This window comes from Pteropus vampyrus, unplaced genomic scaffold (genome assembly GCF_000151845.1).
Source record: "Pteropus vampyrus isolate Shadow unplaced genomic scaffold, Pvam_2.0 Scaffold96, whole genome shotgun sequence".
NCBI lineage: Eukaryota > Metazoa > Chordata > Mammalia > Chiroptera > Pteropodidae > Pteropus > Pteropus vampyrus.
Genome location: NW_011888877.1, coordinates 2,758,923 through 2,778,466, shown reverse-complemented (window position 1 = coordinate 2,778,466; position 19,544 = coordinate 2,758,923). Strand labels below are relative to the sequence as shown.

Genomic DNA, 19,544 nt, shown 5'->3' with positions numbered 1-19,544 from the left:
GAAGACACTAATGATAATAGACTTAAGTAAAATAGAAATGGAGAAAATGCCAACGTAAATTTCAGAACACTTTTTTTGAATGCAAATATTTAAAAACTCCTTAAGGCTGCTTGGCAAAGTATGAACGAAGGAAACAGAGTAGCAGATGTGATTTTGAGTGGCCAGGACTTACCTGTTATACCCAAAGGTCTCAGAATAGTTTAAGTTCATTTCTAAGTGGAAAATGCCAAGTATGCTTTGCTTCTATGTATTTAAAGAAAGCATACATATTTATCTTTCAACTTCTTTTAGTAAAATTTAACAGTCATTTGTGGAGAGGACTATGGGAGAAAGCAAAAAATAGCGCTTTGTATCTCTGGTTCTGTGTTACTTCCTTCTATTTCACTCACTGGGAAAGATGTGTTTCAGGCACTTTACATCAGTTGTTAGTTTCCTGATAAATTCCTTTGTTTTTATGCAGACTTTCTACTAAAGACAAACTGGAGCGTTGCTTGTCTTCTATGAAATCTAAGGCATTACCCAATACTACCAACTTCCTTACGAGGTGAAAAGTTGGTGGGTTCTTCCCTACACCTGCCTCAGAGTATTACCTTATAAATAATTTTATTCTCAGGATAGGAAAACTATAGTCCTCCTTATTGCATGGGGATGTGTTTTATTTTTTCACTTTGTTACTCAAAAAATAAGGTGTCTTCAAAAACTGTAAGCATGTGCAATCATGTCCTCTAGTTTCCTTTGTTATTTTTCTTTCTGAAACATATTCAAATTTATGGGGGAGGTGGGGAGTGCAAGAATATTCTAGACTTACACAGACAGAATGAACCTTAAATTCAATCTAGCTCATCCACTCATATAACGCTTAACTGTGCTCTGAGAAGTCATATAACGCTTAACTGTGCTCTGAGAAGTCCTTGATAAGGGGCCTTCTTGAATGCTTGAGAACATCTGGTGATGATGAGCTTGTCACTCTGGAGCCCATCTCTGAGGACCTCTGATTACTAGAAAGCCTTTTCGTTGAGCCCGTATTCGTATCATCATCGCTTTTCCTCAGGGAGCCTCGTGTTCATCCCTCAGATCCATCCAGAATCTGTCAGATTCCCCCATCATAGGACAGCCCACAGATACTGGTAGGGAGCTCTCATGCTCCTTTTATACTTACATCTGCTAGAACTTCTCCTTTCCTTCATCCACTTCCTGCACCAAAGACAAGTCTTTAATATTCTTAATCACTCTCCTCTGACCACACTTAGGGTGACCATGTTCCTTCACAAGTATGGAGTGCAGAATGCATCCTACCGCTTTGGGTGAGATGCCTTCCTGCGCTTCATGAAACATGAGATATTTATAACTTGACAGGCACATACTACAAATTATAAATTTTGAGATCTTTTCACTGAAATTCAATGTTCTTTATCTAGCCTCACTCTATATCCCATTTTCTCCGTATTAAAATTGTACATATTCAAGATTCAAGTATGAGTACAAGCTACTGAATCACAGACATTTCAAGCTCAACGGCAAGGAAAATTTGAAAAACTAAGAAAAAAAAACGATATGTGACAAAAATTCAGTTGTAAAACGAACAAACAAAAAATCTGATATACAATTAAGAGAGGATCACCCCTTACTAGCTCCTTAGATAGAATCTTAGGTTGCTCTGACATTTTAAATAATTATCACTAATTTTTCTCTTTATAGAAAAAAAAAACAGTTCTGTCCTTTGAACAAAACAAATATAATTTCTCATTCAAAGTCTTTGCCAAGGATAACACTTGGCACAGAGTCAGTGTTCATAAAAAATTTTTTTTTTGAACAGATGGAACCGATGAATGGGTTTTTCATTAAAACATAAATATTGTAATTAGCTGAAAGTAGAGAAGGTAGAAATAGAACTAGTAATTCTGACTATTCCCTTACTATGTGATATAAGAAAAGTTGTTTAATTTTGAACTAAAATTTTTTGTTTATACCAAGACAGTTTTTATAGAGTCATCACCTCAAGAAAATGGAGCAAAATAATCTTAATCCATTTGCAAATTAAAAGTGTCTCTGGCTAATCATTTCTATAGAATTACAAAGAGCATGATGTACTTCCATTATTTAAAATACATTTCTTTACATTTCTATTCCTTAGATTCTGAATTTTTTAACCTCCTAAACTCAAATTCAAAATTTTAATTGTCTTACAGTTACAAACCATTCTAGTAGTATTAATAAACCAAAGCATGTCATCACAATCAGCTTACTTAGTTTAGATGTATTTCTGCCAGAAAAAAATTAGACTATGTGGAATTAATTGGGAAAAATAATCTCAAAATTGAATAAATTCATTATTGTGAAGTAACAATTACTGCTAAAATTAAAGTCCTATTCTCTGTCTCCACAAATAAAGACTGAAGTATTTAACAAAGAACAATTACCAAAGTCACAAGGAAGAAATTACTCTACAGCTGGTACTGTAAGTGGAACAATCTTTTAAAGAGGTAACAGAAGGAAAGGATTCAAATACCTAAAACATATATCACGTACTTAAAATGACATCATTCAGGTTTACAGATGCTTAAGTGAATTATAGCTCTGCAGGTTTTTATATATTTATACATTTGAGTCTTTCATTTTTAAGAACTTCTTTGTGATATGTTATACATGTGTAAAAAAATAAGTAAATATAGATCATTTTTTTCATGGCCTTATGTACCATTAAAAACAATAAATTAGGGAATGGTAATTAAGAAGGAATTAGAGCAGAGAGAAATCAGTGAAGTATTAAATGTTTTATTCAGTATTTTTAATAATTCTTCCCGATGTAGGGAAGAAAATATTTCATTAAAATAGAAACACCATTTTAGTTTTATAAATTTAAATTAAAATATGTCATCCACAAGAGTATATTAAAGATGACATATATAAAAGAAATCTTATTCTGGTGATTACATATACAAGGGAATCACCATGAACTTGAACCGATGTCTCCAAAACATTCAGTGATGCACGTGAATAAAATTCCAGCATCTTAGAACAGAAAGTGAGAAAAGAAATCAGACAGTGTCTTTTTTTTTTTTTAAAGCAGACCAGTTTCACCTATTTCCCCTATATTTTGCTATGTTTCTGGAAAGCTGCCATCTAATAAAACAGCTTCTTTAACGAGGGTGTCAAGCCATTTCAGTAAGGTTTAGCCTGATCTTTCCTTCCTTATAACAGTTCATCAAAAGTGAATGCCATCTTTTGGCTCCTCTAAGAAATAAAAATAAGAAATATTCTGTCTCAATGAATCAACTTTTCCTTGAGTTTTCTTTAAAACTGAAATAAGACTGAGGAATACCTTAAGGGCAAAACTCAGTTATGAAAAAATGCATGACTTCGAGATTAAAATAAAAAAAGATCCGTGGGTCTATGAAACGATTTCTGTATTTACTATACAGGTTAGGCAAGGGATCATGTCTGCCTGACTCCCAAATGCTATTTATCTAGCAGCTGCAAAGTAAGATGCCAGACTTTTAGTAAACACTGTTTTCTCCCAGCAGCAGCCTTTGAATCCTTGCCTGGCTTTTTTCCTCTGGCTGCTTTCCTGGCAGTCCTACTGATTGCCAGGAAAAGCTGAGGGCCACAGCTGCCTGTCTTTCTTTAATTATAATCTCCATGGGTCCTTGTTCCCTACAGATATTTGTTAAGGTGGAGAATCCCTGGAGTGGCAAACAGCACAACCTGCAGGGGCAGGATGAGGAGCTCTCAGAGCTCAAGTCTCCACTCTGAAACTAGGTGTCACACGACCCAAGCGAATTGTTTCGACATCTCCGGTTTCTATTTGTTCATTGAACTTAAGTCCAACAAAGGTGTAAAAAGGACACCTTCCACTTAGGTTCCTGGAACAGAGAAGGCCCTGCTGGTTTGAATTTATCTAGATTTTATAGCATCTATAACTATGCCACTGGGATGCTGGAGATGTACTAAGTTACAGAAGAGATAAGAATTATTTTTTGGAATGTTAACTTTAGTAGAATGCTGGGAGGAATTCTTTTTACATCAAACAAATGTGTCTATATTAGAGAGCTGAATGCAAAATTCACACAGTTTTTAAGATAAAACATAAAACCCCAAGGAAATGTATCTGTGATAGATACTTGGGGAATTCATATACTTTATTCAAGAAAGTTACAGAATCCCCGCTGAGGTTTCTTTTTGTTTGGCTATCCTATGATTTTGCTAATAGACTTACACCGAAGGCAGATATTTTTGGTTCCCTGGCAATAATAAGAATTTTAAAGCACCATATGAACAATGACTGGTATTTAGACATTTTTGTTCAGGTTTTATTGTGAAAACCATCACAAAACTTCTAAGTCAAAATCAGTATGCACAGCTTAAGAATGGTGAAACTGTTTTGTCGTTCATGAAATTAAATTGTTTTGGAGAGTAGTTGTATTTATTTTATTTAACTTCATTTTATTTTATTACAAATATACATCCAGCGCCCCATAAAAAGTCCTAAATGATAAAATAATAATAGTAATAATCATCTCACTACCAAATTACAAGTTTGGGTACCAATATCATCACGAACTCTTATATCGTTGGTTATCTGACTAATAGTATCTTACTGCTCAAAATAGATAACATTTTCATCAAGCGTTTTATAAAGATTGCCTGTCATAAAACTAAATGTTCAAATTGAAAGCCTTACCTAGATGGATATGTTTATCGTCTGTCTCTGCCCACTAGGATATAAGCTCCATGAGGGCAAACATTGCTTCCTGTCCACTTTATTTATATCTGTACCTTGGGTATCTGGCACATAATAGGAGCTTGATGATTCTGAATGAATGACTGCATGATTGGTCAACATATCAGATAGCTTAGTCAGTCAGCTCCGTCCTCAAGCTTCTCATCTTCTATTCTCCCCAGTGCTGAAAGTCGTTTGGTTTTCTACTTTCAAAAAATATGGAGTGAATCATTCTTTCTAATCCGCTTTTCTCTGCAAAGTTTTATTTATAATCATCCGTGTCCAATAGAAATACAGTGTGAGCCACATACGAAATTTTATCTAGTAGCCACATTTAAAGTGTAAAAATAAGTGAAATTAATTTTAATAATATATTTTATTTAACCCAATATACTGAAGATATTTTTATTTTAACATGTAATTAATATAAAAATTGATGACATATTACATTTTTTTTTTGTATTCAAACTTGGAAATCTGGCATGTGTTTTACATGCGTCTCATCTGAGACCAGCCACATTTCATGAATGGCTACACAGCGCTGGTGGCCCCCACACAATGACAGCACAGCTCTGTACCCTGCATTGTCTCCAATCCTCAGAGTAAGGATTACGTCCTATTTAAAGGCAACCTCCACAGTGCCTTCCAGAAACACAAGGGGCATTGTTCCTGTCATTTTTGCCTTCTTCTCTAGCGTCTTTAAATGAGTTCTTTGTACAGATTCCTTTCTTTCTGAGGATGCTTCCTGTACCACTTTGCAGCATCAGCAACAAGATGAAGATTCTTAGTTTTTACTTTTCTATTACTAAAAAAAAAAAAAAAAAAAAAAAAAAATTCCTATATTTTACTCATACTCTTTTTTTCGAGGTATTGATCACCTTTATCATTTGGGTCGAATCCATTCCTCTCCATTTATATTAATGTAGAACAATTAAATCTGCACATAAATGTCTAAATAACAGTTGTCTAAAATAGTAAGAAAAATCAAGAGCAGTGTTCAAAATGAATTGTTTTATTAAGTTTGCTAGTCTAAATTATTTTATTTCTAGTCCATATAGAATCCTTTTATGGGAATCTTTTTTTTATATGATTACCACTTTATAATATTATTTTCTTGCCTTTCGATTAGGTTACATTTTATTTAAAAATCTTAAATAGTGTTATGTGATAGTATTCAACAGTGGAAACATTTATCTCTATAACCCATATACATGCAACACTAAAATTTATTATAAACCACAGAATTGATGCCTAGAAATGCCCAGCAAACATTAAATTTAATGTAGAGCCTAAGACATATTTGATTCTTCCAAGGAATTAAAGAGATGTTAGCTCCATCAAAATCTATTAAAAATTAAGGAACATGTGCTTATTTGATTGTGTTTTCTATTATGTTTCACTTAATTTATAAAAAAGATTTTAAAGCATGTTAGTCATTCTTGCATAATATGATGATTTTGGTCAAAATCAGATATCTTTTTGAAAATTACTGAGAAATGCTAGACAGGTACACATAATATGAAAGTCATCTGGTAAAAAGTCAAAGAAAATCAGTGTATGATATAAAAAGGAAGATGGAGGAATACAGACAATGATAAGTTCATGAATAAGAGACTATTATGCCAGATTGAATGTCTTAGGAAATGGGAGTCTTGTAACTGGTCTTTTATATGAACTTATGGGGTACAAATAGTCAATTCAATTATTGTTTAATTATACAATACATGCTTTATCATCAAAGCCTCCTCATTGTCATCTTTTTTCTCTTGATTTTAGCCATTTCATTGCATTTAGTCACATTCACTTAGAACTCCACCTAAGAATGTATATCTAGATTTTAATTCCCATTTTATCTCATTTCCTTCCTACAAACAAAAAGTTTAAAAACTAAAGGCCATGTAAACACTTCATATGAAGAAGAGTGTATGCCCATAAAATATATAATAATTGATGTATATTTTCTGCAAGAACAAAACAAAATAGCCAGTGTCATTGTCATCACTATAAACAGACAACGATAGCTATGTAAGTAAATTGGTATACATCTTTAGGCAATGATTTTGGCAATATTTATTAAGTATCTTTAACCTCTTTCTTTGTTTTCCTTGATTCTACTTTTGGGAATCTCTTCTAAGCACATAAGATATGTCCATAGGTGTATACATCTTCCCATATTTCTTCCTACAGTGCGTGAAGAAAAATCCTTTCCGCGCAGAGAGGCCGCATGGCCTAGTGGGTAAGGGTATGGTCTCTGGAGAGCTTCAGCTCAAATCTCGACCCCACCTCTGACTAAATGCATGATGTTGAGAAAGTTACTTAAATTCTATACTCAGCTTCCTCTTTAATGACAGGGAGATAATCTTAGTGCCTCATAGGTCCTCATGAGGATTGAATGAGGTAATAAGCATAAATCACTTCTGCTGGTGAATTTAATAAATGTTTGCTGTTATAATTATCATGTTTTTAATGGGGCTACTTATAATCGCAGAAAATGAGAAGAGCCAGTGCTCCACAATACAAGATTGGTTGCGTGAACTCTGTTGTATCCACTCCTGGGCAAAGTCATTCAGTTTTATCACAGTCTACACAGTGCCCAGCATAGGAACTAATTCTTACAAGTGTTCAATGCAGTCTGGATTTCATTGTGAAATACACAAGATACACATTGGATCATGTTTTAATATCACAGAAACTGGGATGTCTCTTATGGCCAACGGTGTGTGTCAAAATTTAATGAGTGGGATGTGATGTGCATTACATTTGATGCAGTCTGTGGTAGGCAGAATGATGGCCTCCCATCGATGTTCTTGCCCTAACAGTCAAAACGAGTCAATGGCCCCTTATATGGCAAAAAAGACTTTATAGATGTAATTTAATTAAGCACCTTGGGACGGAGAGAGTATCTTGGATTATCCACGTGGGCCCAAGGTAATCACAAGGTGCCTTACAAGAAGGAGGCAGTGGGGTCAGGGTGAGTAGTAGAAGCGATGACAGCAGCAGAGGTTGGAATGATGCAAAGGGGCCAGGAGCCAAGGAGCATGTGTAGCCTCTAGCGCTAAAAATGGCAGCTAGAGCCAGAAGCCTCCACAAGGCAGCAGCCTGCCAACACCAGCCCTGATGAAACCTTGACTTTGGCCCAGTGAACTAATTCTGGACTTCTGACCTCCAGAGCTGTAAGGTAATAAGTATGTGCTGTTTTAAGCTACCAGGTTTGTGGTAACTTGTTACAGCAGCAATAAAAAACCAATACACAGTCTTAAATCAGTTGAAATAAGTTTCTTTGTCACTTCTAGGTATGTCAGGCTCTCGGTGCTTTCTGAATTACCGTTTAGCCTAAGAAGTAATAGATATAAAGCTACTGAGTAAATGCTGAATGGAACAGTATGTAGCCTTTAAAATGATGTTTACAAAGAGTTCATAATAAAATAGAAAACTGTTATTTGAAAAATAAAGAAAATTAATTTGCATTTCAGTGAAATCATAATTCTATTAGATGGGAAAATATCAAATTATGCAGATAAGAATTCCAGAAGAAAATAAATTAAAATAGTAAGAGTGATTATTTCTGCATGTTAGGACTATCAACAACTTCACTTTTTTTCCTGTTACATTTCTACATATTTTCTATAATGAGTAAATACTGCTTTCAAAATGCCAAAAAAAAAAAAAAACACATCAGTTTTAATTAAAAATTAGACAGCAATATAATATGGAACATAAAAAGCAATTTATGCTATATTGGTAAACTTTCTCTCTTTATGCACTAGTAGCTCTACTTGAATTGGTAATTCAAAACCTTTAAAATCACAGGTCTGAAGTGTCACTAACCGCAGTCGTTGTGGACCTGTGTTTTGTCTTGGGTCAGCTTTCCTAGTAGGAAAGTTAAAATATCACCCTCAAAAATCATCCGCCGACCAGCCATTGTGAGCCGCATGGGGACAGCAGGGTGTCAGAGAGGTAGGGATTTAAGTAGAAACTGGTAGGTAATTGACTCACTTGGAAGGAAAAAGGCAAAGAGCAGAAAAGCTGGGAACCTGCAGAATGATTCTGCTTCACCTGAGTGTGGAAAGACATGGAAGTTCTTCCTAGAACTGAGGCTCTTTGACCTTGGAGAGTCATTCCACCACTCGGAGCCTCGGTCTCTTCCTTTGTGTTATGAGGGGAGAGGGCAAAATTACTTCCAAGAGTCCTTCAGGCTCTAGACACTATATAAAAACAAGTATGTGTAAATACACACACACACAGACACACACACACAGACACACACACACACACACATATAGGCTCTGGTTATAAAACAATAAGACTGATTCAAAAAGGCAAATGACAAAAAAAAAATACTTTCGCTATTCTACAGTCTCACTTTGTATTCATATCGGACTTGCTGTGAATTGTGATTGGTGTAAAGTGGGTCTTTTGCACTACGTAAATTTGCAGTAATACCATTGCCATCAGATATTTCACAGTATCTTCTTTTTCACGATGTTAGAAAATACAATGTATTAAAAGGTTTAAACATGTGAGGGGTTACAGCAGCAGACTGTTGTCTGGTTAGTCACTGAAGCTTTATAGCCCGTCACTTGTTGGCTCTCTGAGGCGTGCATTCACAACCTCATGTAAGCTTTCTATTCTCTTCCGTGAAAATCAGCGTGTTAACAAAAATTAGTAACAGCTTTCCAACTAAATGCAATGCCTGATAATTTCTCCATTCTTATGATTTTAAACAAGGACGATCTTTCTGGAATATGTCATATGTGAAATTTTTGTCCTAGTATATTTATTGTCTTAGTAGATTTATTGTCCTAGTGTATTTATTGTCTTTTTTATTTTCCCCAGAAAATATTAATGGAATACCTCTTGTTTGGAAGAAATTTAAGTTACTTATTTCAAATCGTAAGGAACTTAAAAGTCTGCAGGGTGGAAAAAATCATGCATCTATTTAACTCTGATGCAGAACAGAAAGATAAATGACAGAGAAAGATACGACTGTGTTACAGTGAACAGAATCTCAGCAGATAAAGATTACGTCCAGCTGTCCAGACAGAAAAGTGGTCCAGGGAAGCTTACGGGTTACATGTCATCGAAGGCTGTCTGCATCTTGAACTCAAGAATTGAGGTGGAAGTGGAGGACATTCTTGGTGGAAGAAACAGAATGAGCAATGTCTCGGTGGCGTGGGAATGTGGGGTGCACATAGAGAAGGGCAAAGAGTGAAATTTGATGGCAGTGCCAAGTACAGGTTGGGGAGTCATGGGATGAAGACTGAAAAGACAGACAAGATCTAGCTTGCCAAGGCCTTGAATGCCGACCTAAAGAAACTGCACTTTATGCCACAGAGAGGAGAGAGCCACCCAGAGCTTTTGAACAATTATTTAATTGATTTGCATGCACCTCTCCTTCTTACAGAAGACAGAGGTAATTTTGACTTGTACTTTAAAAGGCATTATAATTTGTCATTCAACAAGTGAACGAGACTCTAAGTAACCTTCTGTTTATCAACCAATGAACTAGAAAGTATTTAAACTTGACATGTTTGAAACTCTGAGGAGAACCTTCCCTTACTGCTCTAGTAGGAGGTGGAAGAGCAGTGGCCCCGTTGAGACGCTGGAATGAAAGCTGCGACGAGAAGGGGACCGGGAAGCCCAATTGTCTGGGGGACGGAAGGTGACTCGGTCACACCGACTTCGTCCTGTGGCCTCCAGGCTTCCCAGTTTCAGGCCCTCTGGTCGTCAGGGTTTGGCTCTGGCCCTTCACACACAGTCCCTTGTCCTTCACCTGACAGCTCCTGGGCACTCACTCTAAATCTACATTCTGCCCATGAAAACAACACTGATACAGCACGGTGCTTTCTCTGTGTTTGTATGAGTGCGTGTATATGCACATTTATATATAAACAAATGCATACGTATACACACATCACACCAAATGTCGACGGCACATCTCGTAATCTTATCGTTATACCCGCTATTTTACAGTGAAAGCTATTTTTTCCCTAGTTTGTGAGCATTTCGAGAGCAGGCTCACCACACTACACCATGCATCCAGCCAGGACTCAATTAGTATTTATTGATTAATTGATTTAAGCAAAGCCCTTCAGCCTCCAGCATATGCTGCCTTTCCTTCTAGAATCAGAAGAACAGCTGGTTAACATACTTGGTATAATAGGACAAAAAAAGTATGGTTTCTATTTTCCTTTAGATCTGGAAAAGGCAAGAGAGGTTATTTCTTTAAAAGGTCCTGAGATGAGGTAACCGGACTCATCATATGAAAGCAGTCTCTCAGTACATGTGCATGTGCGTGTGTGTGTGTGTGTGTGTGCGCATGAGTGTGTCGAATCAGTCAACTCACAACTGCAAAATGGAGAAATATTCTAAATATTAAATACAGGTAGGGTTGGCAAATGGAGAGTGTTTGTCAGCTAGCATGGTCTTTACGTGTGACCCTTCATACTTACCTCAATAAAGAAGATGCTGGCCGCTGACGTTGGATGGTGATACATATAGACTGTCACGAGAATGGCTGCAGCTATAATGAGGACCAGGATGAGAATTCCAACAATGAGGCCAGCATGCAGGGTTCCCCCTTTCTTCTCGGCTGCACTGTCATCTGTAGAAGCTGAAAGGTCAACACGGCTGTCAGGAAATTCATGTGTGCACTCTTTTAAGTTTGCATTTTCATTTAGAAGGGACATTTATATCTTTAATAAAGTACCGTGGGATCTTTTTTACTTCTTGTGCAACTTTTCTTTTCCATAACGCACAATGTCGAAGTTAAATGATCTTTATTTGGGCAATAAAAAAATCCATACTATGAATGATTAGAAATATATTCATAATTGTGCTTTAACTTATAGTTCAATAAACAAGATTAATAGCCTTTATTCTAAAAGTACTGCAGAAAATATAAAAATTAACTACATAATACATTTAATTTTGATTTTTCTCATTAAAACCACTGGTACTTTTACCTATGGAAAAATTAATTACTTTTTGAAAGCTCCTTTTTCATTTTCTTTTGGAAAATTTAAATTGAAGAGTATTAGACATCTTTTGGTGGGCTACACAGGCATTTTCAGAAAGTCTGTGCATTAGTTCCAACGATAATTTTCAAAATCTGTTTTAAACTGAAATGCTCTTTAAAAGTATTACAGATGGATGCTAAATGACCCTCATGTAGTTTTATCATTATCTAAAGGGAACACACAGCATATACAAGTATTCCACAATGACACAGACCGATATGCCATTTTCTCTAACTTACTGAGATGCTTTCTCCACTGTAATGCCTATTTTCAAAGAAAATATTTCTGAATTTCTCAAGTAGTAACTAACCAACTTAAAGTCAATCAGCCAAATAAAACTAATCTCTGAAGTCTTTTCTTGTTCTACAATTCTGTAATCTTCAATGACTACCCAGGCATTTAGAGATCTTAAATTATGTGCAGCAGGTAACTGTATCTTAGTGCAAAATGTGATTGGTTTTTTTGAATCATTAGAAAATTCATTAAGACTAATAAAAGTTCTAGAACAGCGACTCCTAATCCTTTCATTGCCAATTTATGTCTATTTTCACCCTTTGCCTCTATGTTTCAAACATTTTTTGGTCTATTAAACCTCATTTAATAAGCACTGATTTACTTATTTTAAATTGTTTTAATAAAAAACAAACACGACCGCCTATCAGAGTGTGTGCTTAATATTAACAGAATTCCAGACAAAGCAAAGGAACATGACCTCCCGATGCTTCCCACTCACCCTTTAAATGCTGTTGCTATTGTCTGTTTACTCTGCTTGGGACCCATAGGTGGGGGTTTATTCATCTTCCTCCAAATCTAATAAAGCTCAAAAATCCTAAAGCTTTCCCTTACCTAATATTCATTAGTGAAAGAATATAAAATTTAAAGAGTAATTCATTACACAGAGATTCATTGATAAAGATGCTTCTGGGAAGATGGCAGAGAAGTATCAGGAATCTGTCTCCCCACCCAGACAACAGTTGTACTGGCAGACTCCACTTAATATAACTGTTTTGGAACTCTAGACTCTACTGAACTTGCAACTTCCAGGGGAAGGCTGCGACTGGAGATCGTGGTTAATTTTAGTTCTTTGCACAGTAGTAGCTTCACCCCTCAGCCATGTGAAAGGTGGCTGTGCACGTATTCTGATCACAGATTGGTGTTTCTGATCACAGAGGTGCAGAGACGCAGTCAGCCATCATTGTTGTACCTCTCCCCACTGTTGCAAGTCCCTCCCTCTCCTTTGGAAAATGACTTCCAAGGGATTTAAAGGGCCAGCACCCTCCTTATCCCTTCCCCCTTCACTTTTTTCTTTATCCCCTTTCTGGGAACCAGATATTGACTAACAACTAGGACATTCAAAACCAAATGCATATATCGGGGAAACTCGTGACGGTGGATGCTCAGGGAAAGGCTCGGAATTGATTTGAGAAGGCCTTAAATTTAAGCTGAACCTCAACACAGAGACATACCTCAACAATTAAAAAAAAAAAACCCAACAAAAACAATAAACAAACCCAGCAAACTCTGGGGAAGGTGGAGAATCTACCTATCCTAGAATTAGCACATTAGATTCAAATGTCCAGTTTTGAGCAAAAATTTACAGAAAAGCATGGCCCATTCAAAGGAGAAAAAAAGCCAACACAAACTATTCCTGAAAAAGACTTGATAGCAGATATACTAGACAAAGAATTTAGAAATGTGTCTTGAAGATGCTTAAAGAACTAAAAGGAGATATGGAGAATGCAAAGCCAAGAAAATGTGTGAACAAAATAGAGCTATAAATAAAGAGATAGAAAACCTAAAAAGACACCAAAATGGAATTCTAGAGCAGAAAGGCACAATAATGAAATGAATAATGAAATTAAAACATTTACTAGAGGGATTAAAAGGTAAATTTGAGCAGTCAGAAGAAAGAATGAGCAAACTTGGAGATAGAAAAACTGAAATTACCAAGTCTGAAGAACAGACAGAAAAAAGAAGAAAAATGAACAGAGTCTAAGGGACTTGTGGGACACCATTAAGTGTACCGGCATATGCATTAGCAGAGTCTCAGAAGAAAAAGAGAGACTATTTGAAGAAATAATGGTTAAAAACTTCCAAAATTTGATGAAATACATGAATATAAATACTTAAACATCTCAAGGAATTTCAAATAGGATGAAATCAAGGAAGTCTGCACCCAAACAAGTTATAATCAAACAACAAAGCGATACTCTCAAATGTAGTAAGTGTGAAATGACGCATCAAATATAGAGAACCCCAAATAAAATTATTAGCGGGTTTCTCGACAGAAACTTCGGAAGACAGAAGGCAGTGGGTTGATGTATACGAAATGCTAAAAACAAAACAAAACAAAAACGAAAGACCAACCTGTCAACCAAGAATTCAATATCTGGCAAACTGTCCTTTAAAAGCGAGGGAGAAATTAAGATATTCCTAGATAAGCAAAAGCTGAGTGAGTTGATTACCACTTGGTCCACCCTACGGGAAATACTCAAGAGAGCCCTGTAGGTGATGTGAAAGGACACTAGACATAACTGAAAGCCATATGAAGAAATAAAAGTCTCAATAAAGGTGAATCCATAGGAAAATTATAAAAGTGAGCATTATTGTACTATAGTTTGTAATTCCTCTTTTTGTTTTAATATTATGTAAGACTAATACATTTTATAAAAAGAACAATTATTAGTCTAAAGTCTAGTGCTATTGTCACTTTAGTTTTCATAACCCCCAATTTTTGTTTTCTACACAATTTGAGAAATGAGGGTATTTAAAAGAATTATTAATTTATGTTTTTAAACATAGAATGTATGAAGATGTGATTCTGTGACATTAACAACTAAAAGGGGTGTAGATGTAAAGGAGCATATTTTTAATATTATTGAGGATAAGCTGGTATAAATTTGAATTAGAGGGTTATAACTTTAGGATGTTAAATGTAATCGCCATGATAACCACATAGAAAATCTCTACAGAAGATAAACAAAAGGAAATGAGAAAGTAATTGAAACATTCCACAATAAAAAACCAAATAAATACTAAAGAAGACAGTACTATAGGAAATGAGGGACCAAAAAGCCAAAAGGCAAATAGCAAAATGACAGAAGTAAATCCTTACTAATCATGGAGATTTGCTTTAAATGTAATGGGATTAAACTCTCCAGTCAAAAGACATGGGTTGGTGAATGGATGAAAACACATAATTGAATTATATGCTGTCTCTAAGACATTCACTTCAGATCCAAAGGCACGAATAGATTGAAAGTAGAGTATAAAAAATGATAGTCCATGTAAATACTAACTAAAAGGGAGCACCTAATGATGAATGATCAAAATACATGAAGCAAAAACTGACAAAATTGAAAGGAGAAACAGACAGTTGTATAACAATATCCCATTCTCAAAATTGGTAGAATAACCAAACAGAAGATAGAGAAACAGAGGACTTAATACAATAAGCCAAATATATGGAATACTTTACTCACAAAAACAGCATACACATTCTTTTCAAGTGCACATAGGACATTTCTAGATTAGACCATACATTAGACCATACATAAATCTGTAGATTTAAAAAGGTAAATATCATTAAAAGTATCTTTTCCAACCACAATGAGATGGAGTTAGAAATCAATAACAGAAGTAAAACTGGAAATTTGCAAATTCATGGAAATTAAACAACACATTTAAACAACCAATGGATCAAAGAAGAAATCACAAGGGAAATAAGAAATTACTTAATGAAATGCAGAATTATACTGCCAGATTCATGACACCATATAAACTATTTTTTTCCCTTAACGTTTGTTACTTTTTATAGTTTGATTTCATTCTTAAGTATGCTTGTAATATTGTGTTTTGTGCATTTGGCTTCTTTCTTATTTTTAAGAGTGTGACACATCACTTTCATGGGAAAATGGGATTAATTTATATGTTGCTTCAGAGAAAATGTGGCAAAAATATTTACTTGAGTAGAGAAGCCTTGAATATTTCTTCAAATGCTATGTGAAATTCTATCCCACCCACCCACCCATCCATTCATCCATCTATTCATCCATCCATGCATCCATTCATGCATCCATCCATGCATGCATCCATCCAACCATCCAACCAACCATCCACCCATCCATCCAACCATCTAACCATCCATCCATCCATCCATCCATCCATCCATCCATCCATCCATCCATCCATCCATCCATCCTTCCATCCTTCCATCCTTCTATCCACCCACCCACCCATTCATCCATCTTTCCATCCATTCATCCAAACAGCATCCAGTTCTATTTCTGGGAAGAGTTGTCTTTTATAAGTAGCATGCCAAGGTTCAGCTTCACTTCTTTTGTGCATGCTGAAGAGGGAAGGGAAGGACAAGGCACCTGTGAACTGGCCTTGGGCTGCCGCTTCCCAAGTGGGTGAGGGAATCAGAACCTGTGATGGAGGCAGCAGGCAAGAGACAGCCCTTCCTGGGAAGGAAGAGGAGAGCAAGGGACTTGTTTTATTCAATAAAAGCCCTTGTCAGTAAAATTATCTTTGACTTGTAGGACACAGGTTGCCAATCCCCTTTTTTTGTTTTTTAAAATTTTATTTTCTTAATTTCAAGCATACAGTACACTGGTTAGACATTTATATAGTTTATAAAACGATCCCCCTAATTGCTCCCTCTCTCCTCTGGTTTTCCACCCAGCCAATATATTAACACTAACTGCATTCTCTATGTCGTACTCTCTATCCCCGTGACCATATATCGACTACTAATTTGTACTCCTTTAATCCTTTACCCCATTCTCCCAGCCTCCCAACTCCCCTCCCCTCCGTCTGTCACCAAATTGTCCTCTATATTTTTATGTCTGTTTTTAAATAGTTTGTTCTTTTTGTTTCTTAATTCCACATGTAAGTGAAATCATATGGTATTTATCTTTCTCTATCTGACTTATTTCACTCAGCATAATAATCTCTAGGTCCATCCATGTCGTTGCAAATGGTAGGATTTCATTTTTTTAATGGCCGAGCAATATTCCATTGTATATCTGAACCATAACTTTTTTAACCAATCGTTTGTTTAAAATTTTAATTGGATATACCCCTTGAAACCTCATTCACTCCCTTTATTTAGACATAAATGTTTACTTTGACTATTATTATTTATTTATAATATACATAACATTTATAATATAATATAATTTATTTATAATGGTTTAGTTATATATCTCCTTTTAAAACTCTCCTTTATAGTGATGTTGTAGATGCTTAGACACTATTTCATGTCTAATGAAATTTGTACAGAGTATAGTTTACTAGCCAAACACTTTTTATAACATTTTTGGATGATGACGATTTTAAAAGAAACAATCTTCATGAATTCTCTACTATTACTAACTCATAGACAAAATAAAAATTTAGGGATCTATAGGTGTGAACGTGCATTTATGATGTGTCACAATTACAGCAAACCATTTTAAGAGAAATGCGGATAATTCGATTCCAAAATATTTCAGAGGTATTCTTATGTCCCAGGTCAGTGCTCTTCCCAAATGCTTTGGAGTGATCATCCTAGTGGAGTGGCCAATTGCACACATAGTCTGGAGGGCATAGGTTTTTACTTTCATATTATTAAAGCAATGTTTCCACATCTGTATATTAGCTGCTTTCTCTATTAACAGTTATTATGATGGCTTATTGAAGGTTGTTGGATGAAGAGATAAAGCGATCACTTTGTTGAAGTATGTTGACTTTCAATTCGTTCACTATTTGGTTTCCAGTTTTAATATCACCATCCAATTAAATGGTACAGAATTTGCACACATCGATACCTAAGAGAATGCAGGAGATTTTCTGTGTTAAAAGTGATGAGCACCTCAAATTCAAGACTGAAATTTTAAAAAGTGTAAGCAAGTGCTAGTAATTGCCATAACTGAGATATAGTTCATTCATCTCAGGGGCAGATTGCTCAAGTGAATCGATTTCTTTCCTTCAGAAAAGACAATAAACATAGATGTCAACTTTAGAAATAATCATTCATTCCTGTGGCTCAACCAATTGTTCTTGGAAGCTGGCAGATGGAAGTGGGTCAAAGAAAACTTTGAACCTGTTTCAGGTACAAACTTCTTAAGCTCATATCAAGGAATATTTAAAAAGGTCAGGAGGAATCTTGTCCAAAGATCCAAACTCTTGTTCTACTCTTGGAAATATCTTATGCTTTTTCACGTATGTCCAAAAACAAATAAAAGCCAAATGACTATCTTTCTCTCTCTCACATACAAACACAATATCACACACAGGAAATTTAAAATCTCTAGGTTCTTCAGCTTTACATTGTGTAATTCACATAAGAGGAATGAATGATGAAGGACAATAAGACTATAAAACGGAGCCTCAAAGCCAAAAAAGGAAGTATATAGATATATTTGAAAAGCCTATCAAATCAAGTCCTGTTTTGTACTCTGTTGAAAACATTTAAAACATAAAGAGCATAAATTCAATAGTCTCAAAGACAATATGCTCTCATCTGAGGAGATCTAAGAGTTTCTAGCTTTTTAGTGCTACATGGAATGCAGATCAACATTTAGACACAGAGAAGACTGAGAAAACTGTCAAATCTATCAAAACAATCTCATTTGGGGATGTTTCAGCTACCGTGATAGCACAGACCACAGATTTTTAAAAGATATAAGTACATATTAGAAAACACTCGTCTTCACATAAACGAGTTTAATTCACTGCACTCCCAAGAAAAGTTTATGACTTATTGAAAGATGAAAGAAAGAAGAAAGTAGAAGAACACGGGGGGAAAGAAGGAAAAAAAAATGGACATGTTTCTTCAAAGTGTAGCTTTTAATTATAAATCTCTATGTCTCCTTGTTTTTTCTATAAGTGATTTTTTTTTTCAGGATTGACATGCATATAACATTGATATTCTGTATTTAGTAGTGTAACTCTTCAATATGTTAAAAATATTTTAAACATTGCTAAAATGATCTGTACCCACTATTAATCTTGCCAATAATTAAAGTCTAGGAATAAAGTTAAATGGATACAAATATTCCTCGTTTGAAAGTTTATTCATTTTAGAACTAACTCTTCTCTTGGCTTTAAAAAGAAATACTACAGCCCATAAATTCTACAATGTGTTAATGTCCTTTGGGGTCTAACTCGCACAAACTTGTTCGACATTCATAAATCTCATACGGATGATGTAAAATGTTCTTTTTTTTTTTTTAAAGCTTCAGAATGAAGTTGAACTATGAATGCTTAAAATATTAGAACTCCATTTTTGGATTAAAAACACACAGAGACACATGACTTTCCCTGTGGAATATTATCTAACCCATTTATAAGCTAAAGTATGTAATGGAAGAAAATCAAGTGATAAAATTTTTAACTAAATTGACTTTCCTTTTGAAGTTACCCCTGTAAATGATCTCATTTTGTAGCTCATATATTTTTCCTCTTAGCTCTTTTAACTTTGTACAGCCATGATGACCTTAACTTTATTTAGCGTTTCTCATGGTGTTTTATATATTTTCTTATTTTTCATCATTCTCCTAGTTCTTTCATTTTCTTACTCATGGTATTACTATTTTTTGGATGCTTTCCAATCTGTCGATATTATGAAAGTAGAAGAGTACCCTGAAACTATTATAAAAGCTATACCTAATCCATGATGTGTATCACTGTGATGATACATTCACAATTTACATTATGACATCTCCATAAGAGGAATTTGGGTAAGTGCTGTGAAAAGGTATTAAAATGGGTGCACAAGCCACAGCTAAGTGCATTATGCATGGTGAGGACAATATCTGGCA

General features: G+C 35.2%; 1 protein-coding gene across 4 annotated transcripts in view; it reads right to left on the bottom strand.

Annotated features, from left to right (window-relative positions):
- Window positions 1-19,544, bottom strand: part of PLXDC2 (plexin domain containing 2) — a 387,427-nt gene that overhangs the window by 21,096 nt on the left and 346,787 nt on the right. Inside the window, exons 13-14 of one of the 4 annotated variants that reach the window (XM_023533119.1) lie at window positions 11,173-11,333; window positions 7,382-7,891 (exon numbers count right to left, since the gene is read on the bottom strand). In XM_023533119.1, the coding sequence (XP_023388887.1) occupies window positions 7,865-7,891; window positions 11,173-11,333 (188 nt within the window). In that variant the 3' untranslated portion in view covers window positions 7,382-7,864. Of the gene's footprint in view, window positions 1-7,381; window positions 7,892-8,026; window positions 8,054-11,172; window positions 11,334-17,431; window positions 17,550-19,544 lie in introns of those variants that run through there. The other 3 variants (XM_023533120.1, XM_011364384.2, XM_023533121.1) reach the window with 3 other exon arrangements.